The 18946-nt window shown below is 33.4% G+C and overlaps 1 protein-coding gene across 8 annotated transcripts in view; it reads left to right on the top strand.

The window, feature by feature from the left end:
• Positions 1-18946, top strand: part of LOC122634340 (glutamate receptor ionotropic, kainate 2) — a 216425-nt gene that overhangs the window by 193806 nt on the left and 3673 nt on the right. For 3 of the 8 annotated variants that reach the window (XM_043823187.1, XM_043823191.1, XM_043823188.1), the window contains exons 8-18: positions 2019-2039; positions 3453-3605; positions 4868-5089; positions 7744-8035; positions 8439-8577; positions 9020-9157; positions 10657-10794; positions 13075-13273; positions 14508-14739; positions 15949-16064; positions 17076-17231. In XM_043823187.1, coding sequence (XP_043679122.1) covers positions 2019-2039; positions 3453-3605; positions 4868-5089; positions 7744-8035; positions 8439-8577; positions 9020-9157; positions 10657-10794; positions 13075-13273; positions 14508-14739; positions 15949-16064; positions 17076-17231 — 1806 coding nt within the window. Of the gene's footprint in view, positions 1-2018; positions 2040-3452; positions 3606-4867; positions 5090-7743; positions 8036-8438; positions 8578-9019; positions 9158-10656; positions 10795-11852; positions 11944-13074; positions 13274-14507; positions 14740-15948; positions 16065-17075; positions 17453-18946 lie in introns of those variants that run through there. The other 5 variants (XM_043823189.1, XM_043823192.1, XR_006328365.1 and 2 more) reach the window with 4 other exon arrangements.

The following is an 18946-nucleotide window of genomic DNA, read 5'->3' as shown; positions in this document are numbered from 1 at the left end:
ATTCTACATTTTATATATTTTCTTTTCTCTCTCTCTCTCTCTCTCTCTCTCTCTCTCTCTCTCTCTCTCTCTCTCTCTCTCTCTCTCTCTCTCTCTGACTCTCTCTTTCTTTCTCTTTTTTATATATGACATATAACGATATATATGTCGTCGACGATATCACGACGATCGTCTCGAATCACTTGGCACCGGTTCAGATCAATATCGAGACGATCAAGCGCCATGCGATAATATTTCTCGAACATGGCGCGTCCACGGAAGCACGCGGTACAACGCATCGTGGAATTTATAAGATTATTACGAGAGGATAAAGCATCGCCGTCGAAGTTATGCGCGTACCATATGCAAGAGGGTCTATGGTGAAATAAATCTCAGATCCAACTTCCTTCATAACCAACGAGATAATCGATAAAACAGAGATGACGTGTGTAGGTTGAATCGATTATATGAATAAACGAAGATGTTGTTATTGAAAATATAATACTTTGTTAGAAAGTTTGAAATCCTTTTTGATTTATTTATTATCACAAACATTATACATATATATATATATATATATATATATATATATATATATATATAATTTCTCTCGTATTAAATTATTGTAGCTATTAAATTTTTACTCGCAAAGTACTCATTTAACATATTCAAAATTGTATTTATCTTTTTGCCGAAATACTAATGCCTTTTAGCTTATTGTCTCGAACAGATAATATAATTACATTTAATTTTACAAAGCCAATTATCGATTACTCGAACGTCACGTGTTTCTTTCATCGTAAAATGCATTATCGAGGCTCTTACTCTACGGTGTTGCATTTTAATTGAATTACGTTAATAATTATCATTTCCTCTTTTTTTCTTTTTTAGATTTGGACGAACATTTATTTATTACGTGTTCATTAATTTCAGTTTCCGCTTTTTGTATTCAAAATCTTTGACATTTGATTTGAATAAATTTAACTATGATTAATAATTTTACATTAACGTAGATTTAATTGAAAGAGAGAGAGAGAGAGAGAGAGAGAGAGAGAGAGAGAGAGAGAGAGGGAGAGAGAAAGAGAGAGAGAGAGAGAGAGAGAGAAACTGTGTTATTTATGTATCTACAAATCATTATTGCAACGTAGAATTACGAATGAACTCAAGTAGTATTAGTGACGTAATTATCAAGGAGACAAAAAATAAAAGAAAAGAAATGATGGAGATAAGAGAGAGAGAGAGAGAGAGAGAGAGAGAGAGAGAGAGAGAGAGAGAGAGAGAGAGAGAGAAAGATAGTAGATAGAGCCAAACTAATTATCTCGATCACATCGAATGACTCACCAATATATTGATTCAATTACGGATGGAACTCTGGATGAGTCGTTGTTATCGACAGGCAGGAAATATAACGGGAAAATTTTCGTTACATCGTTTTGTAAGAGGACACTGAATGTCCAACATGCTTTTTAATTTTTATTCCAATTCTCATCGGAAATAATTCAACGTGTCAAATCGAGCGAACGTTATCGTCCAAGCGTCCATCAAAAACGTCCAAAGCAACAACACTTTTTTTCGACATTAATATCGTCATAATTATTAAATTTAAAAAAGTTATGCTCGTTAACGTCACAGCAATAATTATAATGAAAAAGTTAGAAACCTGGATAATGAAGCTCGTTGTTTGTTGCCTTGGCTGTTAATAAATCGTTCAATAATAACAAAAGAGAAAAGTTTATTTTTGATTAGACCGAGAAAATGACAAGACACTTTGAACTTTGATCTCTCGGTTAAATTAATTATACTTTTATGATATCATGATGTTTTCTTCCTTTTTTTTTTAAGTTAATAAAGCCCGAGTAAACTTTGACGAATATACCGAGTGATCGATTTCGATAATATCTAGCGATATTTACGTCTATAGTTATCTAATAATTTTTCATGAAAAATTTCATATTTTTTCAATTTTTTTTTTTTTTTCTTGAAAATGTCATTTAAATAATTTTTCTTTTTTCTTTCTGTTACATGTTCGGTTACTATAGAACAACCTGACGTGCATAAAGGTAAGAAAAGACATAAATTTCCTCTCGATATCCATACAATCATTGGCGTCATGTACAGTGCTTGAATATGCATCTAATTGTTTCATTGTTAGTGAATTATTAGCAGTCTGAGCGTGTTCGATTTCGATCATCAAGCAAGTCCTCCATTCAAATAGATAGCCATACGGGCGCCAATGGAAATGGATATCGAAAGTGTACGTACATACTCGTTACTCGATAACATCAAATTGCACGATATTACGATCGTACATTTCCCTTCTTCCCGAATATTGCTTTTAAACGATCATAATTGATCGATACGATCAATTTTCCAAAGAAGATGAGGATAAAGTGAAAATTTATATTTTCATTTGTTCGAAATTATTTCTTGTTTCTTCCTTTCTCCATTTCTTTCTTTTTCTCTTTTTTATTTCCTTTAATAACTATTTTCTTTGTCAGAAAATTCTCCATCTCTTTCTCTCTAGATTAAATTTAAGTTATTATTATTTTATTAGAATTATTATTATATAGAAATTTGTTCACTGGTACGATTAAATTGATTTATAAACATTATTATATCAGTATAAAAGCTTTTGACTTACGAGCAAGCTAAAATCGAAATTAACAAAGTCATTGATTGATCGATAAACGTTACATCATTGATAACAAATATTGTAATAATTGTTGTAAAGATTTCTTGATAAGTCGGATAACGTGAAAATAATCAAATCATTAGGATTACGACTTTTTATAACTACGTGATTATAATTTATATTAATAATATTTTCTTTTGACAAAACCCATAGAACAGAATACGAAGTAAATCAGTCGCGTGTTTGTTAACGCGTGTTCGGATCCGAGTATATCGACTTTACTTCGTAAATAGTTCTCGTTCGTGTCGACGAGGGCTCGTAAAACCATGTAAGGATATTGGCTCTCCCGAATGTTGGCTCATATATATATATATATATATATATATATATATATATATATGTACGTATGTATATATGTATGTATATATATATGTATGTATTTACGTCCACCCAAGCAATATATACGACGCGATATCGCTTTTTTACAGCAGCCACTAACATATAACGCGAGTTACAAAATATGATGAACCGGAAGTTGGAGACATCAACCAGTCGTGAAATTCCATCGGAAAGGAAAGCAGATTTGTTGCCATCTCATAAAGACGAATATTTCATCTCGTGTATTTTCAAACTCGTTTCTTGTTTTTGATTTTCTCTTCTTTTTTTTTCCTTTCTCTTTTTATCTTTATTATTATTATTATTATTATTATTATTATTATTATTATTATTATTATTATTATTATTATTATTGTTATTATTATTATTATTATTATTTCCATTAACTTCATATTGCTTTTACATTCTTTTTTCGTTCATTAATCCGTGATCTCAAATTTTTCAGACTGAAACCTCTTTGATGTACGATGCCGTACATCTTTTTGCAAAGGCATTACATGATCTGGATACTTCTCAACAGATCGACATTAAACCACTTTCCTGCGAATCCACTGACACCTGGCCTCATGGATATTCTCTAATTAATTACATGAAAATCGTAAGTACATTTGTTCTTGCCTCTATGTCATAAATAATTATAATTATTATCAGTCGAAAGATTCATTATCCTCATTCCTTCGAAGCATCTCAAAATATATTTTTAAATATTTTTTTAGACAAAAAAAAAAACAAAATTGCAATATAAATTATAGATACAATCTCGAAGAGAAACGACGAAAAGAATATTTCAGAGAGTAGAATATATTTTGAAATAGAATGAAATTCATTTTCTGAAATTATGATTATTGATCGTTCGATAGGTTCTCTATAATGTAATCAGCCATTATGTATATACAAGGATATGCCTAATCTAACTCATTAGAGCGTGTGTATGTAGGCAATGGATGCCATGTGCATGATAACTATAGTGTGGCTTAGAGAGTGTGAACATAACAACGGATCTATGCACTCTCTCTCTCTCTCTCTCTCTCTCTCTCTCTCTCTCTCTCTCTCTCTCTCTCTTCCTTTTCACCCTTTATCATACGTCCCTACACCTTTATTCATTCTCTCTCTCTCTCTCTCTCTCTCTCTGTCTCTGTCTCTCTTTCACTGTACAACAGGAACATGGAGCGATTGTTCAACAGAACAATGGAAAGTTACTCCCGTTTAAACGAAGCCGTCGTACTCCCTTGACAAATTGTCGCTTGTGGTTTTGCACCGTTGAAACCTGTCCACTGCCTACAACGCTTATATCAGCCACACCAATTCGAGATCTACCGTTCAGTTTGATCTCAACTGGTTTCTATAATCATGCAGATCCTATATAGGAATTATTTCTGCGATGTCCGATCCATTATAATACTTGTCATTAACACGTAAAATATACGTGTAAAATTATCGTTATAAATAAAAGAAATCAATAATATCATTTAATTATTTTGAATAAAATCAAATTTTAAAAGACGTTTAAATTATTTTCGCGATAGGAAGATTTCCTTTAATATAGTATCTTAATAATATTTTTTTACGATTGCAATGTTCATATATTAGTACAGTTAAAGTTATTGAACGCCATTATAGACTTGTTACTTCGAAACGTTCGAGTAGTCAAACAACTAATATTCATGATTCGGCGATTGTAATCAACATGTTCGATAATTAGCAACTCAGTGTCGTTCACTACGTGTCTCTGTTGTGGTTTCTGTTGATTATAAAGGTGTCTTTCTCCTTCCTGTTAACGTATAGAAATGAGTTTTCATGAAATATTACGTTAACGTAGATATTTCTTATGATAAATAATTAAGAATCATTTGTTTGCAGGTCGAAATGACCGGTTTAACCGGTATCATCAAATTCGATCATCAAGGATTCCGTTCGGATTTCATTCTTGATATTATTGAACTTAATAATAAGGATGGTTTGAAAAAAATCGGTACGTGGAACAGCACCAAGGGTATAAATTTTACGAGAAGCTACGGGGACGTTTATACGCAAATCGTCGAAAATTTACAGAACAAAACTTTCATCGTGACAACGATATTGGTGAGTCTATTTATATTCTTCCTTTATCTTTTTGTTTCTTGATTCTTTTTCTCTTTTTTATATATTTTTTATTTTATATTTTTATTAAGAAGCAAAAAGAAATTCCACCTCCCTCGTCATTATTATACATATCTTTTATCCATTTTTACTTTTATTTTTAATTTTAATCAAGCGATAAAAACTAATTCGTCTGAATTATATTACGATCAGTAATGCAATAATAATTATTACAAATTTCATTTATAAATTAATGACGCAGAACATAATAGTGATTAAAAAATGAAGCTTCTTAGAGAAAATTAACGTCGCGAATGATTACGTGTAATTAATACAAATTTCTCTTTTTCATTAATAACACAGAATGCAATTAATCCAAAGCAAACGCAAAAGCAAGTAACCCCTTTTCTTTTCCACTCTCATTTTTTACCCGTACGAATGAAAGATTGAGCAAAGAGGGTGTACAGGAGGTCGACTTAATTGAAGTTTTCGCGAAGCTCTCTAGGCGCATTACTTATTCTCGCGCTAATTGCGGCGACACATAATGTACTCGCTAATGTATTAACCGTAGAGAAACTCACGGCAAAATACGGCAAGTTTCCGTGAAAGTGCAAAGCCGCGAAGTTTAGCGAGAAAATGCCTTACGGTTTATACGAAACTCGATATCTTCATCACGTAATAGCATCTGTAATAAGAGCTTAAAAACATTTATCTAAAAAAAAAATACGTTCGAAGGAAGAAAAAGAAAGAAAGAAAAAACAAAGAATAAAAAAAAAATAGACAAAAGAAAAAAAGCAAACAAACAAGTAAAAATTACAAAACTTTTGACGTTCCCTTTTGCAATCAAAAGCGTTAAAATATTTGTTCCAAATATCGTCGTAATTTGTTTAAACTAATTGAGAGTTCAAAGAGATAAGAACGAGAATACGATTTTCTTTACGAACGTAATAAACTCTGGAAGCCTTCCATTGTCAGTTGTAAGCTTTTTCCCTTTCTCTCTTTCTCTTTCTTTCTCATGTGCACATATACATACATACATACATACATACTATGTACACATGTAATATGTTTTTCACTCTCGAAGACGTATAACACGGTCGCGTTAGTGAACATATAAAGCGTACGATGACTCGGTTTTAACTACATTCCAGCGTTTCGTCTTTCAAAGCACGCAGCAGTAACCGAGTAGAGCTGCAAAACGAATTCCTTGGATATTTTATAGAGCACATATATATATAAATATATATATATATATATATATATATATATATATATATATATATATGGCAATGTACAAGGTTATTCACATAAAACGCGTTACGAACTACTCTCATTTGTATGCCTGTCGAATTTCATTTTATATTCCTTCGTAATAATCTTGTAAAGGGCAACTTAATTATTCTTTCTTTCTTTGTTTTTTCTTTTTTTTTTTTATTCTCTTCGGCTTTACCGAGAAAAAAAGTAAATTTATTATATATAAATATAAAATTATAATTAACTAAATAATGAGAGAAAGTAATCATATTTTAATGAAATTACGTTTCATGCAAAATATAAATTTAAATTCTTTATTAAGAAAAATATGAGTAAAAAAAGATTTTGTAATGTTTATGTGTATACACACACATATATATGTACATATATATATATATACATTTACGTATAGGCAGAGAGAGACAGAGAGAGAGAAAGAGAAAGAGAGAAAATTCAATGTGCTCGTTTCGTGTTTTTCCATGTCGATAAAATCACGGTCATCCCTCTTTCATATTTTTTCCCCTTACGATTTTACGTCTCCGTTATCTGTGAAAGTTTAGCTCTTCTCCCTTTTACTCTCGCATATTCGTATCTTCGACGTACGGGGAACAATTCCGAAGATAAGGAGGCATAACTCGCTTTGCTTCGAAGTTACTCGGATATTCGTAATCTTATATCGTTCGTTAGTAAATTCCTTCTGTCATTCTGGTTCGTAGAATTTCGCAATTTCACGCTTTACGTTAAGTTAACCAGCGGCTTAATATTCTCATGATATACGTTAGAAACATACAGATTTTCTTCTTTTACCGAAAATTTATATTATTTTATCTATTCAAACAAAAAGGAAAAAAGAAGATAAAATATTGAATAAATCACGAGTTACGATAGATTCTATTACCGAAAATTTGTATTATTTTATCTTTTCAAAAGAAAAGAAAAAGAGACAAAATATTACATAAATCGCAAGTTTTCTATTATGAAATTGCAATATTTCTATTAAATTGAATTAATCGCATGAGCATTATTTATTCTTTATATGATTAATAAACAAGTGTTACTCAATTATAACAAATTTCTCATTTATAAAAGTATTTATGGATCAACTTGATAGAATACGTATTTATTCATTATTTCAAAGATATCGAATTAACTGACGGATAAGCATCAATTTATTATAAAAAAATTTCTTATTCGTCCAACCATTTACATATAAATTGATAGCGCTATTAAATAGTTTTTATAAGCATATAATGATTATTGAATGAAACAAGAAAAGGATTGATAATTAAAATATTCGAATCGTAAATTGTTCACGTTTATTTAATAGAAAGAAATAATTTAATAATCTTTCGCTTATTTTAGAGAAATTTGAGTAATCGTTACGTATGCTCGTTAACCTACAGAGTGCTCCATACTGTATGCGGAAGGATTCGAGCGAGAAGCTTACCGGAAATGCGCAATTCGAGGGATACAGCGTCGACTTGATTTACGAGATATCGCGAATCCTCGGCTTCAATTATACCTTCAGACTAGTGCCGGATGGCCGTTACGGTTCGTACAATAAGCAGACCAAGGAATGGGATGGGATGATGAAGGAGCTTCTAGACCAAAAGGCCGACCTCGCCATCGCTGATTTAACCATTACTTACGACCGTGAACAGGCAGTTGATTTTACGATGCCTTTTATGAATTTAGGTGAGTTTAATTAATCATTAACATTTTTTTTTTTTATTATTTTAAGTAAGTTATAATATCGAGAAGATTCTCTTGAAAATAATTTCGATACCTTTTGTCTACATTCTAATTAATTTATATCATTAAATATCGTATATATATATATATATATATATATATATATATATATAAAGAAAGGAAATATTTATTATGTTAATTATTTATTCTTGTCATTTTAAAGAAATTAGATCGTTAAAGGTTTAATATTCTATTGAGGTATTATAAAATAGTTCGATATCTATGTATGTATAAGTTGAATATTTCAAAATACAAAATTGTAATTGTTTCTTAAGCAGACCAAATGTTTTTGTTGATTAAAAGACTTTTTTTAAATGCTTAGTAGAAAATTCGTTTAAATTTTCAGGGATAAGCATACTTTATCGTAAGCCGATAAAGCAACCACCGAATCTCTTCTCGTTTCTCAGTCCATTAAGCCTTGACGTTTGGATTTACATGGCCACAGCTTATCTAGGGGTGTCCGTTTTGTTGTTTATTCTAGCAAGGCAAGTACAAATGCTTTATGCGTTAAATAACTTTGATCATATGTGTACCCATAAAGAAGGGAGAATGAGAGCGAAAGAAAGAGAGAGAGAGAGAGAGAGAGAGAGAGAGAAAGAGAGAAAGAGTGATAGAGATAGAGAGAAAAAAGAGAGAGAAATAGAAAGAGAGAAAGAGAGAGAGAGAGAGGGACAGAAAAACATATATATATATATATATATATATATATATATATATATATATGCACATTTAGATATATAAGAGTTCTTTTAACGAGATGCCAATTAACGTAACTTTAATTGGACTTTAATTGGGATCGTAAGAGTTAGAAACTCTCATTTCTCGGAGATATTTGTAAAGCGAAATGGTCGGTCAGTGACGAGTTTAAGTAAAGGTCAGTAAAGAGTTGAAGCTATTTGCATCATCTCTGATGGTTGATGCGTTTAGATTCACACCGTACGAGTGGTACAATCCTCATCCATGCAACAAAAACCCGGATCATCTGGAAAATCGGTTCAAGCTACTCAACTGCCTCTGGTTCACCATTGGATCGTTAATGCGGCAGGGTTGCGATATTCTGCCTAAGTAAGCTCTCTCATCACAGAGGTGTATGTCTCCCTGTGTATACGCGCGTGTGTGTGTGTATGTGTGTGTGCATTATGTGTGTATGTGCGCGTACGTTCGCCCGCGTGTGTAAGTTTTTATGTGTATCTATCTATCTATCTATCTATCTATCTATCTATTTGTCTATCTTGCAAGGATTTCTGCTTCGTAGATCCTTTTTAATTCGTTTCTAGTATTATCACTACTTTTTCAATTTATCTTATGTTTGTTCTTTCCCTCTTTTTTTGTTTTCTCTTTATTCGAAACGCAAAGATTAATAAATTTATTCTTACTTTTGTCTCGTTGATTTATAGACGTGGAAATTTTGCATGAGTGTTGAAAATATTTGACGATAAGTCGTTAAAAAAGAATTGATCTCTCGTCTTCCTTTCTCCAAAAACGATCCAATTGTATCATCTACAAATTTTATATCGCATTATCATTCGATTTTAAAGGGATACAGAAAGAGAGAGAGATAGAGAGGAAAGAGAGAGAGAGATAGAGAGAGAGAGAGAGAGAGAGAGAGAAGGAAGAGATTAGTCTCTCTCTCTCTCTCTCTCTCTCTCTCTCCTTCTCTCTCTTTCTCTCTTTTTATTTTTTATATATACTTTGGAATATGACATCATAAAATGAAAGACAAAATTTTTTTTATGGGAACAAACACGGCCCTTATATTTTTTATCTTCGCCGAAAAGTTTTCAAGAGTTTGCGCCCCGTACGAATCGCAGAGTTTGATCAGATTTAAAAAAGTTTATATAGATTCTTATTCACGTTCTCCATGTGTAAGAAAAAGTTGTTCCTTTTCTATTTGAACTTTTCTAACTTCTATAGAATTCATATTTTTGTCATCGTACGTACGTACATACGAAATCAATTATTCGCGAGAGATCACGCGCCTTTTTATTTCGAGTTTATACTTTACAATGTTTTTCCTTTTTATCGTTCGAAGGAAAATTTCAGGTTAATAAAATAAAACGAGGAAAAAGAAAAAAGGAGCAAAAGAGAAAAGGAAAGAAGAATAAGTCGAACGAATACAAGCAATGACCGAAGAGATAGCACTTCTTTGTATAAGAACGCACGATTAAAGAAATAAAATTCAGAAAGAAAGTTGAACCTTTCCGAAATAAAATTGTGATCGGAATTTCTTTTGTCGGAGTATTAAGAGAGAGAAAAAAAAATCCAGGAGAGAAAATTAATGGTATTATTGTGAGCGATCGAGGACAAACACTATATTCGTCGAAATAATTACGTGACAGAAGGATAAAGAAGAAGCTAAAGAATGAAAGGGAAAGTATGTCTGTCTGTTTGCCCGTGTATGCGTATGTGTGTGTGAGAGAGATAGAGAGAGAGAGAGAGAGAGAGAGAGAGAGAGAGAGAAAAAGAGAGAAAAAATAAAGAAAAGAAAAACAAACAAAAACAAATCATTAGAAAAAAGGTTCCATCGATCTAACCCCGTCCCTTTTCCTTTCACGTGTCCGCAGGTTCAGCCCCTACGAGTGGGAGAATCCCCATCCGTGCAACGGGCAGTCCGAGGTCCTCGAAAATGAGTTCACCCTGATGAACTCGCTCTGGTTCACCATAGGCTCGCTCATGCAGCAAGGCTCTGATATAGCGCCGAAGTAAGTCAACGAAGAAGCACGGAGGAAGATGAATTTTGTTAATTTTCATTTCACATGGGAAAAGCAGTTCGTCTAAATCGATCGATAGAGGCGGACTTGACCGAAGAACAAGATTGTTTTGTTGTTTTTCTTTTTTCTTATTCTTTCTTCTTCTTTTTTTTTATGTTTTCCTTATTTCAAATAAATTCTAAGAGGAACTTGTCAAAAGTGAAAAAGCTTATCGTTTATCGTTTCATAATATTTTAGATATGTTATAATCGAACGCGATAGTGTATGCTATATCGTAGGCTTGCTGCAACAGATTGCCTACATTAAACGCGATCATTAAGTGCTTTTGCTAACGCTTCAACCCGCCGTTTCTCGTTCAGCCGCTATCTATTTGTCAATCCTTTAATCATCCTCATATAAAGATCGATCGTATATTCCAAAGAAAAGTTCTAGATCGACGAATACCTATGTCCTTGTTTTTTTTCTTCTTTCCTTTTTTTTTCTCTTTTTTTTTCAAATCTGTTATCTACCTACTACACGTGAGATCGGTAGACCGAATTCTCGAGGATACTGAGAGAAAGTAGACCAACACTTTTCACGTTGAAATTATTCAGTATTCCTAAGTGTGTACCTTCTTGTCGGAACTGCTAGACCCTCGCTTACATAATAGACGTACTTTTACATTTTACTTCGTGCTTGGCAAAAGAAAAAAATATACGAGAGAGAGAGAGAGAAAGTGGAGGAGAATAAGAGAGAGAAAGAGAATATGAGTGTATGTTTATACGTGTGTGTGAGAGAGAGAGAGAGAGAAAAAGAAGAACAAATGGAAGGGTTTGAACGTGAAAATTTAACGACCGTGAAAAAAATGTAGGGAACACGTTAATTTGATTTCCATGCAAAGCGAATCCTGTTCTTCCAGTAACTGAGTTCTCGAGAATGTATCTGCGTGTGTATGTGTCTATGTCTGGGTGTGTGAGAGAAAGAAAAAGAGAGAAAGAATGAGAGAAAGAAAGAGAGAGAGAAAGAGAGATAATTAAATCCTGTTTATTATGGTCCTGTTGTCCGTCCAGAAACCAAAATCGAGAGACGAGGGGACCAATCAGAGAACGCTGACAGAAAATCGGCATGTGCATGCAAGCGAGAAAATGTTAAGGTACCCAGGTATGAAGCCCGTTATAGGAAAAAAAAAATGAAAATTGGAGAGCTTGAAGGATTATACATACTCACACACACACAGATATATATATATATATATATATATATATATATATATATATGTAGACACGTACATAAAAAGAAAGATTTAATAATATTCAATAATCATAATTCACATCTCACATATTTACATTTAAGGATCAATTTGTCAATAAACGAAAATGAAGATCAATACTAATGATCATCGTAGTTTGTTCGCCTCATTTATTATCGTTTCGCACTCTAACCTTGGTACCTTAAATTCATCAAAACCTTATTCATTCGTTTGGAAAAGGAAAAGGAGAAAGAGAAAGAAGAAAAAAAAGAGAAGAAAAATGGAAAATTACCATTTTCCAACAGAATGCACATTAGTAGATAGAGAAAGCATGGAGAATGTTGAGAATGAAGAGAAAAAAGAGAAATAAAAAGGAAAAGAGAGAAAAACGAAAAAATGTTCGATTTTTCGTTTGGTTTAGTCTGTAAAGCTCGTAGATGGAAAATCATTTATGCATGAAATGTACCACGTGATATGTTATAACGTATGCATCGATAAGAGTTTGGCTTTTTTGTAGACGTATCTATATATTTATAAAGGTATAAAAAAATTAGAGAGAAAGAGAGAGAGGGAGAGAGAGAGAGAGAGAGAGAGAGAGAGAGAGAGAGACAGGGGAAGAGGATCTTTCTGTTTTTTTGTTTATTTGAATATTTATAAAGCTTTTTCTTTTTTTGCATGCCAGTGTTCTCGAAAAAAATACCGATAAGGAAGAAAATAATGAAAGAAAGAAAAAGAGAACGTCGGCACTGAGATACCGATAGATAGTTTCCATAGAGGAAAAAAGAAAAAAAAATAAATAAAAAGAAAAAAAGTAGGAATTTTATATGGCCGATATAGCGTTTATCGATACGCAACTCTTTCGCATGTAAATTTTTAAAAGAGAAAACACGCACGAACGTTTTTTATATTCACCTTCCCCTTTTCACACATACACGCACACACACACACGTATATATATATATATATAAACTTCTACTCGATTACATGAAGTCAGCAACCCTTGTCGTAAAGTTCCCGATACTCCGTTGAATTTTTATTCACAGGGCCGTATCAACACGTATGGTAGCCGGTATGTGGTGGTTCTTCACACTTATCATGATATCGTCGTATACTGCAAATCTTGCTGCATTTCTTACCGTCGAGAGAATGGATTCGCCGATCGAGAGCGCCGAAGATCTTGCAAAACAAACAAAGATAAAATACGGCGCCTTGAAGGGCGGCAGCACTGCTGCCTTTTTCAGGGTAAGTTATTAAGAAAAAGAAAAGAAAAAAAAAAAAAATAATAATAATAAAAGAAGACGGATCTTGAGAATTTTTCATTCATCTTTTCCAAGCACGTAGCCGACATTTTCTTTTGCTTTTCACGTTTCTCGTTAACTAAACGACGAATGTCGACGCATTCGAGCGTAATCCAATTAATTGGCAGTCTCGAAGGGAAAGGCTCGATTGAAATTCCATGAGAATCGTTATCGGTGGATGATTAAACGCTCGAGAGAGAAAGAGAGACCGATCGGAAATACGTTACGAACAAATTCCTTCTTTTGTGGCGAATCGAAAGGGTAATAAAAATGAAAAAAAATAAAAAAAATAAAAAAGACAGGAAAAAAAGAGAAAAGAAAGAGAAAAAAAAGGAGTAAATTAGAAAATCGCAGGATTCGAGAATGAATTGGAACATGGGGAAAAGAGGGGAATTGTATATTCCGTAAATGGAATAATTTTCAATTACGTGAATATATTGAAAATAAAGAAAAGAAAAAAGAGAGAGAGAGAGAAATTATAAAGTAAGCTAATTGTAAGTAAAATATTTTCTTTTTTACGAAGTTATCTTGTTTGAAATACTTTAAGGATAATGATATACATGGATTATTTTAATTAAATTAAATGTAACACATAAGTTGTTTACTTAACGAAGGAAGAAAGAAGAAGAGGAATTATGCTTCATTTTCTCTCTTTCTCTCTCTATTCTTTTTCTCTTTTAAAAATGATCCAAAAATGCAAACATGATATCTTTTTCAACCATTAACTTAAGTATCTATTAAAATACCCGTATGATATTATTTAGATATAAAATACTTATTTTTAAAAACAATATCCATCTCGGATTCATTTTCTCCGATCTGAGATACAATGCATTAATATCTAAAAAAAAAAGAAGAAGAAGAAGAAGAAGAAAAAGAAAAAAAAAAAAAAAGATTCTTACGAAATTCGAATAAAACTCAATAATAGGAATTCGAAGTTTCATCAGGTAGGAAATTCTTTAGAAATAGTGCAGGATCATTCTGATAATATCAGAGCAGGTATCGATGATAGGTATGCAGAATAGAGCAGAGAGAAATCGTGAAGTGCAATCTTTCGTGATTCATAGGAAAATCGAACGATACGATATCGATCAATCTATCGATCTATTACGAACAGTTACTTAACAGTAACATAGATATACCTGTATACGTGCTAAATCATCGAATTCCATCGGCAGGATTCCAATTTCTCGACGTATCAGCGCATGTGGTCCTTCATGGATTCGGCGAAGCCGACGGTATTTACATCGAGCAACGTCGAGGGCGTAGATCGAGTGATCAAGGGAAAGGGAAGCTACGCATTCCTAATGGAATCCACTTCCATTGAATACGTAATCGAGAGGAACTGCGACCTAACTCAAGTCGGCGGTCTCTTGGACTCGAAAGGATATGGCATAGCCATGCCACCAAGTAAGTGTTAAGTTACTAGCACGGGAAATAGCTCGCATACATTTTAACGAGGCGACGCGAGCAAACAGGTGTGCTCGTCGTTTCCTCAAATGCAAAACAGAAAGGGAGAGAGAGAGAAAGAGACGGACTAGAAGTTATCTAATTCTACCAAGAAATCAGTCTAACATAAATACTTCCACTCGTGTTATTCTAATTAGATATCTTATTCAGATTAAATTAAATTTGTTTTTTTTTTTTTTTTTTTTTTTTTTTTTTTTCTTAAAGAGAATAAGTACGAGTACAATAGATGGTTTTTTAAAAACTTTTGTAAAAATATATTATTATACGTAACGAAACAAAACAAGAAATTCTTTCGGAACAAAATTCGATCATCGAATTCGATTTCGAGATCATCGGGAAATGTATCGTAATCTTTGAGAGAATAGAAAGAACAAAGATATTACGTATTAGAGTGATATAAATACATATCGTGTATACGTGAGAGAGAATTAACAAATAAATAAAAAATATGAAGAAATATGAAGTCGTAGTTAGTTAAAGTTTGTTAGATAAAGTTGCGCGCCTAGGAAGTAAACTACACAGCGACGTTTATCATCAAACGCAAAGTCGACAACTATGGCATTGCAAAGCCTGTAGGCGTAAAATTTTCCCATATTGGGTGGAATACAGGGAAAGAAAGAGAGAGAGAGAGAGAGAGAGAGAGAGAGAGAGAGAGAGAGAGAGAGAGACGGAGGATGTAAGGAGTTAAAGCAGAACTCAGTTTTACTATACACCGTTACGACGAAATTATATTCCTCCGGCATCTCTGTGACGCGCAACCTACTACGAAATAGTATAGTAACAACGACCGTGATAATGGTAACGATCCTAACGGTGGATGTTTATCGAAGCGTAGCTAGCATGAACGCGAAACACGAAACACGAAATGTTCGTACAGCTTAGCTCAGGGAACGATAAACTGCTACGAGGACGAAACACTTTCCGAAACTTTTGTCTTCGTACTATACGATAAAAGGCGAGTACATAGATAGATGAAGAGAGTGTGAGAAAGAAAGAGAGAGAGAGAGAGAGAGAGAGAGAGGGAGGGAGGGAAAGAGAAAGAATGGTATAGTAGAAAGTTCAGGGTTGTTCAGGGTTCTTCGAAACAGGGGAGGGGGTCTTTGAGGCTTTGAAACGAGTGAATTCTTTAAAACGACCTTGGAACTTCAGATTCGCCGTACAGGACGGCTATAAGCGGAGCCATACTGAAACTTCAAGAAGAAGGGAAGCTGCACTTACTGAAGACTCGATGGTGGAAGGAGAAACGTGGAGGTGGATCCTGCAGGGTGAGGAGATACATATATGTGTATATATATATATATATATGTATACATATATACACATGTATATATACGAGTATAGTTTTAGAGAGAAAGGGAAAGAAAGAGAGAGAGAGAGAGAGAGAGAGAGAGAGAGAGAGAGAGGAAGAGGGAAAGAGAGGGAGAATTTCCTTGCTTCCTCTCTTATTTTCATGAAGAACCATTTTCCACACTAATACAGCCAATAAGGCACATAAGCAAACTTCTTACTTGCGATACTTCCGCTCCTTATCTAGTCATCTTCGTTTCTCCAATGTTACTTATCCTTCTCTATCTTTCTCTCGTTCTCTCTCTCTCTCTCTCTCTCTCTCTCTCTCTCTCTTTCTTTCTCTTACGTATTTTCTAGTTTCTAAGACGTTCGAAGAGAGAAAGAGATTACTTTATAAACTTGTCAAGTCGTCTTTTACTTATACCCCTAGTCTTGTTTCTCGTGTTAGATCGTGGTTTCTCGGCTTTTGGAAGTTTCCTCAATCTCTGAAAATCGCCCGTGTGACAGGTGATCTTTATCTATTTTGATTTGAACACTTAATCGGATTATTTATTTAATTTCCAAAGGGAGATCATTGACATAAATAAATAATTAATTAATCGATTAATTCTTTTTTTTTTTTTTTTTTTTTATTTCAACGAAGAAATTATTAATTCAGAAACATTGAATATTAAGTATTAAATATTGAATATTAAATGATGAATATTACATATTGAATATTAAACAAGAAACGTTGAATGTTGATCGAAAATAAAACATTGATAAATATTAAGCAAAATTTCGTACATTGATAAAATCGTGTAACCATTTTATATGTGTACTTATTTACATTGGTACACTGTGTAAAATATACCGTGTCAATAGAATTATCGATATTCAAAGAGAAAAAGAGAGAGAAAGAGAGAGAGAGAGAGAGAGAGAGAGAGAGAGAGAGAGAGAGAGAGAGAGAGAGGAACAAGAAGAAAACAACAAAATGATGATTCTTTTAGGACGACACGTCAAAGAGCAGTTCAGCAGCGAACGAGTTGGGTCTAGCGAATGTTGGTGGCGTATTCGTTGTTCTGATGGGTGGCATGGGCGTTGCCTGTGTAATAGCAGTCTGCGAGTTCGTCTGGAAGAGCAGGAAGGTCGCGATCGAGGAACGGGTGAGTGTCGTCAGATAGCACGTGGAGGAGGGCGCGATCGCGCCGGAAGTCAACTCTGCAAACACGCATCTCGATCCGGACGCGATCTATCCCGACATACCACGCGAATACATCAGTTGATGTTCGCACGATGGTGGAGTTTCTCTTTAATGGTCCCAGTGCAACTACAAGACTACTCGGGTCTGATCCGTAACCGGCTGTCGTCATAATTTCCTTCAAGAGTAAGAGTAAGAGAGAAAGAGAGAGAGAGAGAGAGGAACGTGGATATTCGATCGATAAAACAACGGACCGTGATTGAAATTTTAGAAAGGGGATGAAAGGAGAGAAGGATAGAGAGAAAGAGAAAGGAGAGAGAGAGAGAGAGAGAGAGAGAGAGAGAGAGAGGCTGCGAAATGGTTTATAATTTCTTTTCTTTTTCTTTTTCTTTATCTTCTTATTTGTTTTTCTTTTTTTCTTTTCTTTTCTTTTCTCTCTATTTTTCTTTTTTTCTTTTTCTTTTGTTTTTAGTAACTTGCGCATAATATAATTATGATAGTACATTGTAGTTTTCGTTTGACAATGTCGACCGAAATGTTTGAATGTCTCCTTATACACGTCTGTAAGAATAATGCCTAGTACGAGGAGCTAGACGTTATTATTTAATTCGATATTCCACCGCTGGATGGCACAGCAATCTGTCATTGATATTATACAATGTATATCTTCTATAGAGATTTCTATAGATAGGTATCTTGATCGATCGTTGACATTGTCCATTGAAGATTTAAACTTCTTTGATCATTTAATAATCATTTATTTGTCAATAGTTTTCAATTTCCATTCGACGAATTTCAAAGTTTTCATTACGTAGAATTTATCGAAGTACTTTCTACACGTGAAATTGTATTTAATTGTGGCTTTGAAAGTTTAGAGAAACTTTAGACCGCAATAGCATATTATTCGTAATATAATACAAGCGTTTTGATGGAAATACGAACAGCCAAAGACCAGAATAGAATTAACAGCGTACAGATACAAAAGGGCTAACTTAGAGATACATGAACTCGAATGAAAACTCATGGAGGAATCGTGGACTCGCGTCGCACGTCTATTATATGGATCCGGACCAGTCACTGTTTGCGTAGATTCGAGTGGTAAGCAAACAGGCAACTATTTGAGAGCCCGTCCACAAATACGGATATGCAGCTTTGCATCGGTGACCCTGTGCATCTTCAAGAGCAAACAATTCCACGAGTCAACAAACGCAGAGTATTGCTGTGCCCTATCCAGTTTGGTGTCTGGGACCTCCTCTTCGTGAACCTATGAGGAATTTTAGTCCTTTCCAAAAGCTGCGGACGTTAATCGGCTTTCTATGTTATTCGTACTAGAAAGGAAACAGTATTAACGTCGATATATACGTTCTGTCGCGTTCGTAATTATTTTTGTAATCATTTTCTAAAGGACAAAGAGTTAAAAATAACATTTATTGTTATTATAGTTAGAAATAGATAGATATATACATATATAATATAATATAATATACATACATAAATGTATAATATATAATATATACATAATGTATAGATAATATAATATATATGTATGTGTATATATATATATATATATATATCTAATCGGATTTTATTAGAATTTTTCAATATTATTAGAACTTTAAACATCGCGATATATGTACTTAGTTGAAAGAGATAATAGATCTCTAACACGTTTCGTGCCTT

The sequence above is a fragment of the Vespula pensylvanica genome, chromosome 14 (genome assembly GCF_014466175.1).
Source record: "Vespula pensylvanica isolate Volc-1 chromosome 14, ASM1446617v1, whole genome shotgun sequence".
Lineage (NCBI taxonomy): Eukaryota > Metazoa > Arthropoda > Insecta > Hymenoptera > Vespidae > Vespula > Vespula pensylvanica.
Note: the sequence above shows the minus strand (reverse complement) of the source record. Positions and strands in the feature narration are given on the sequence as shown.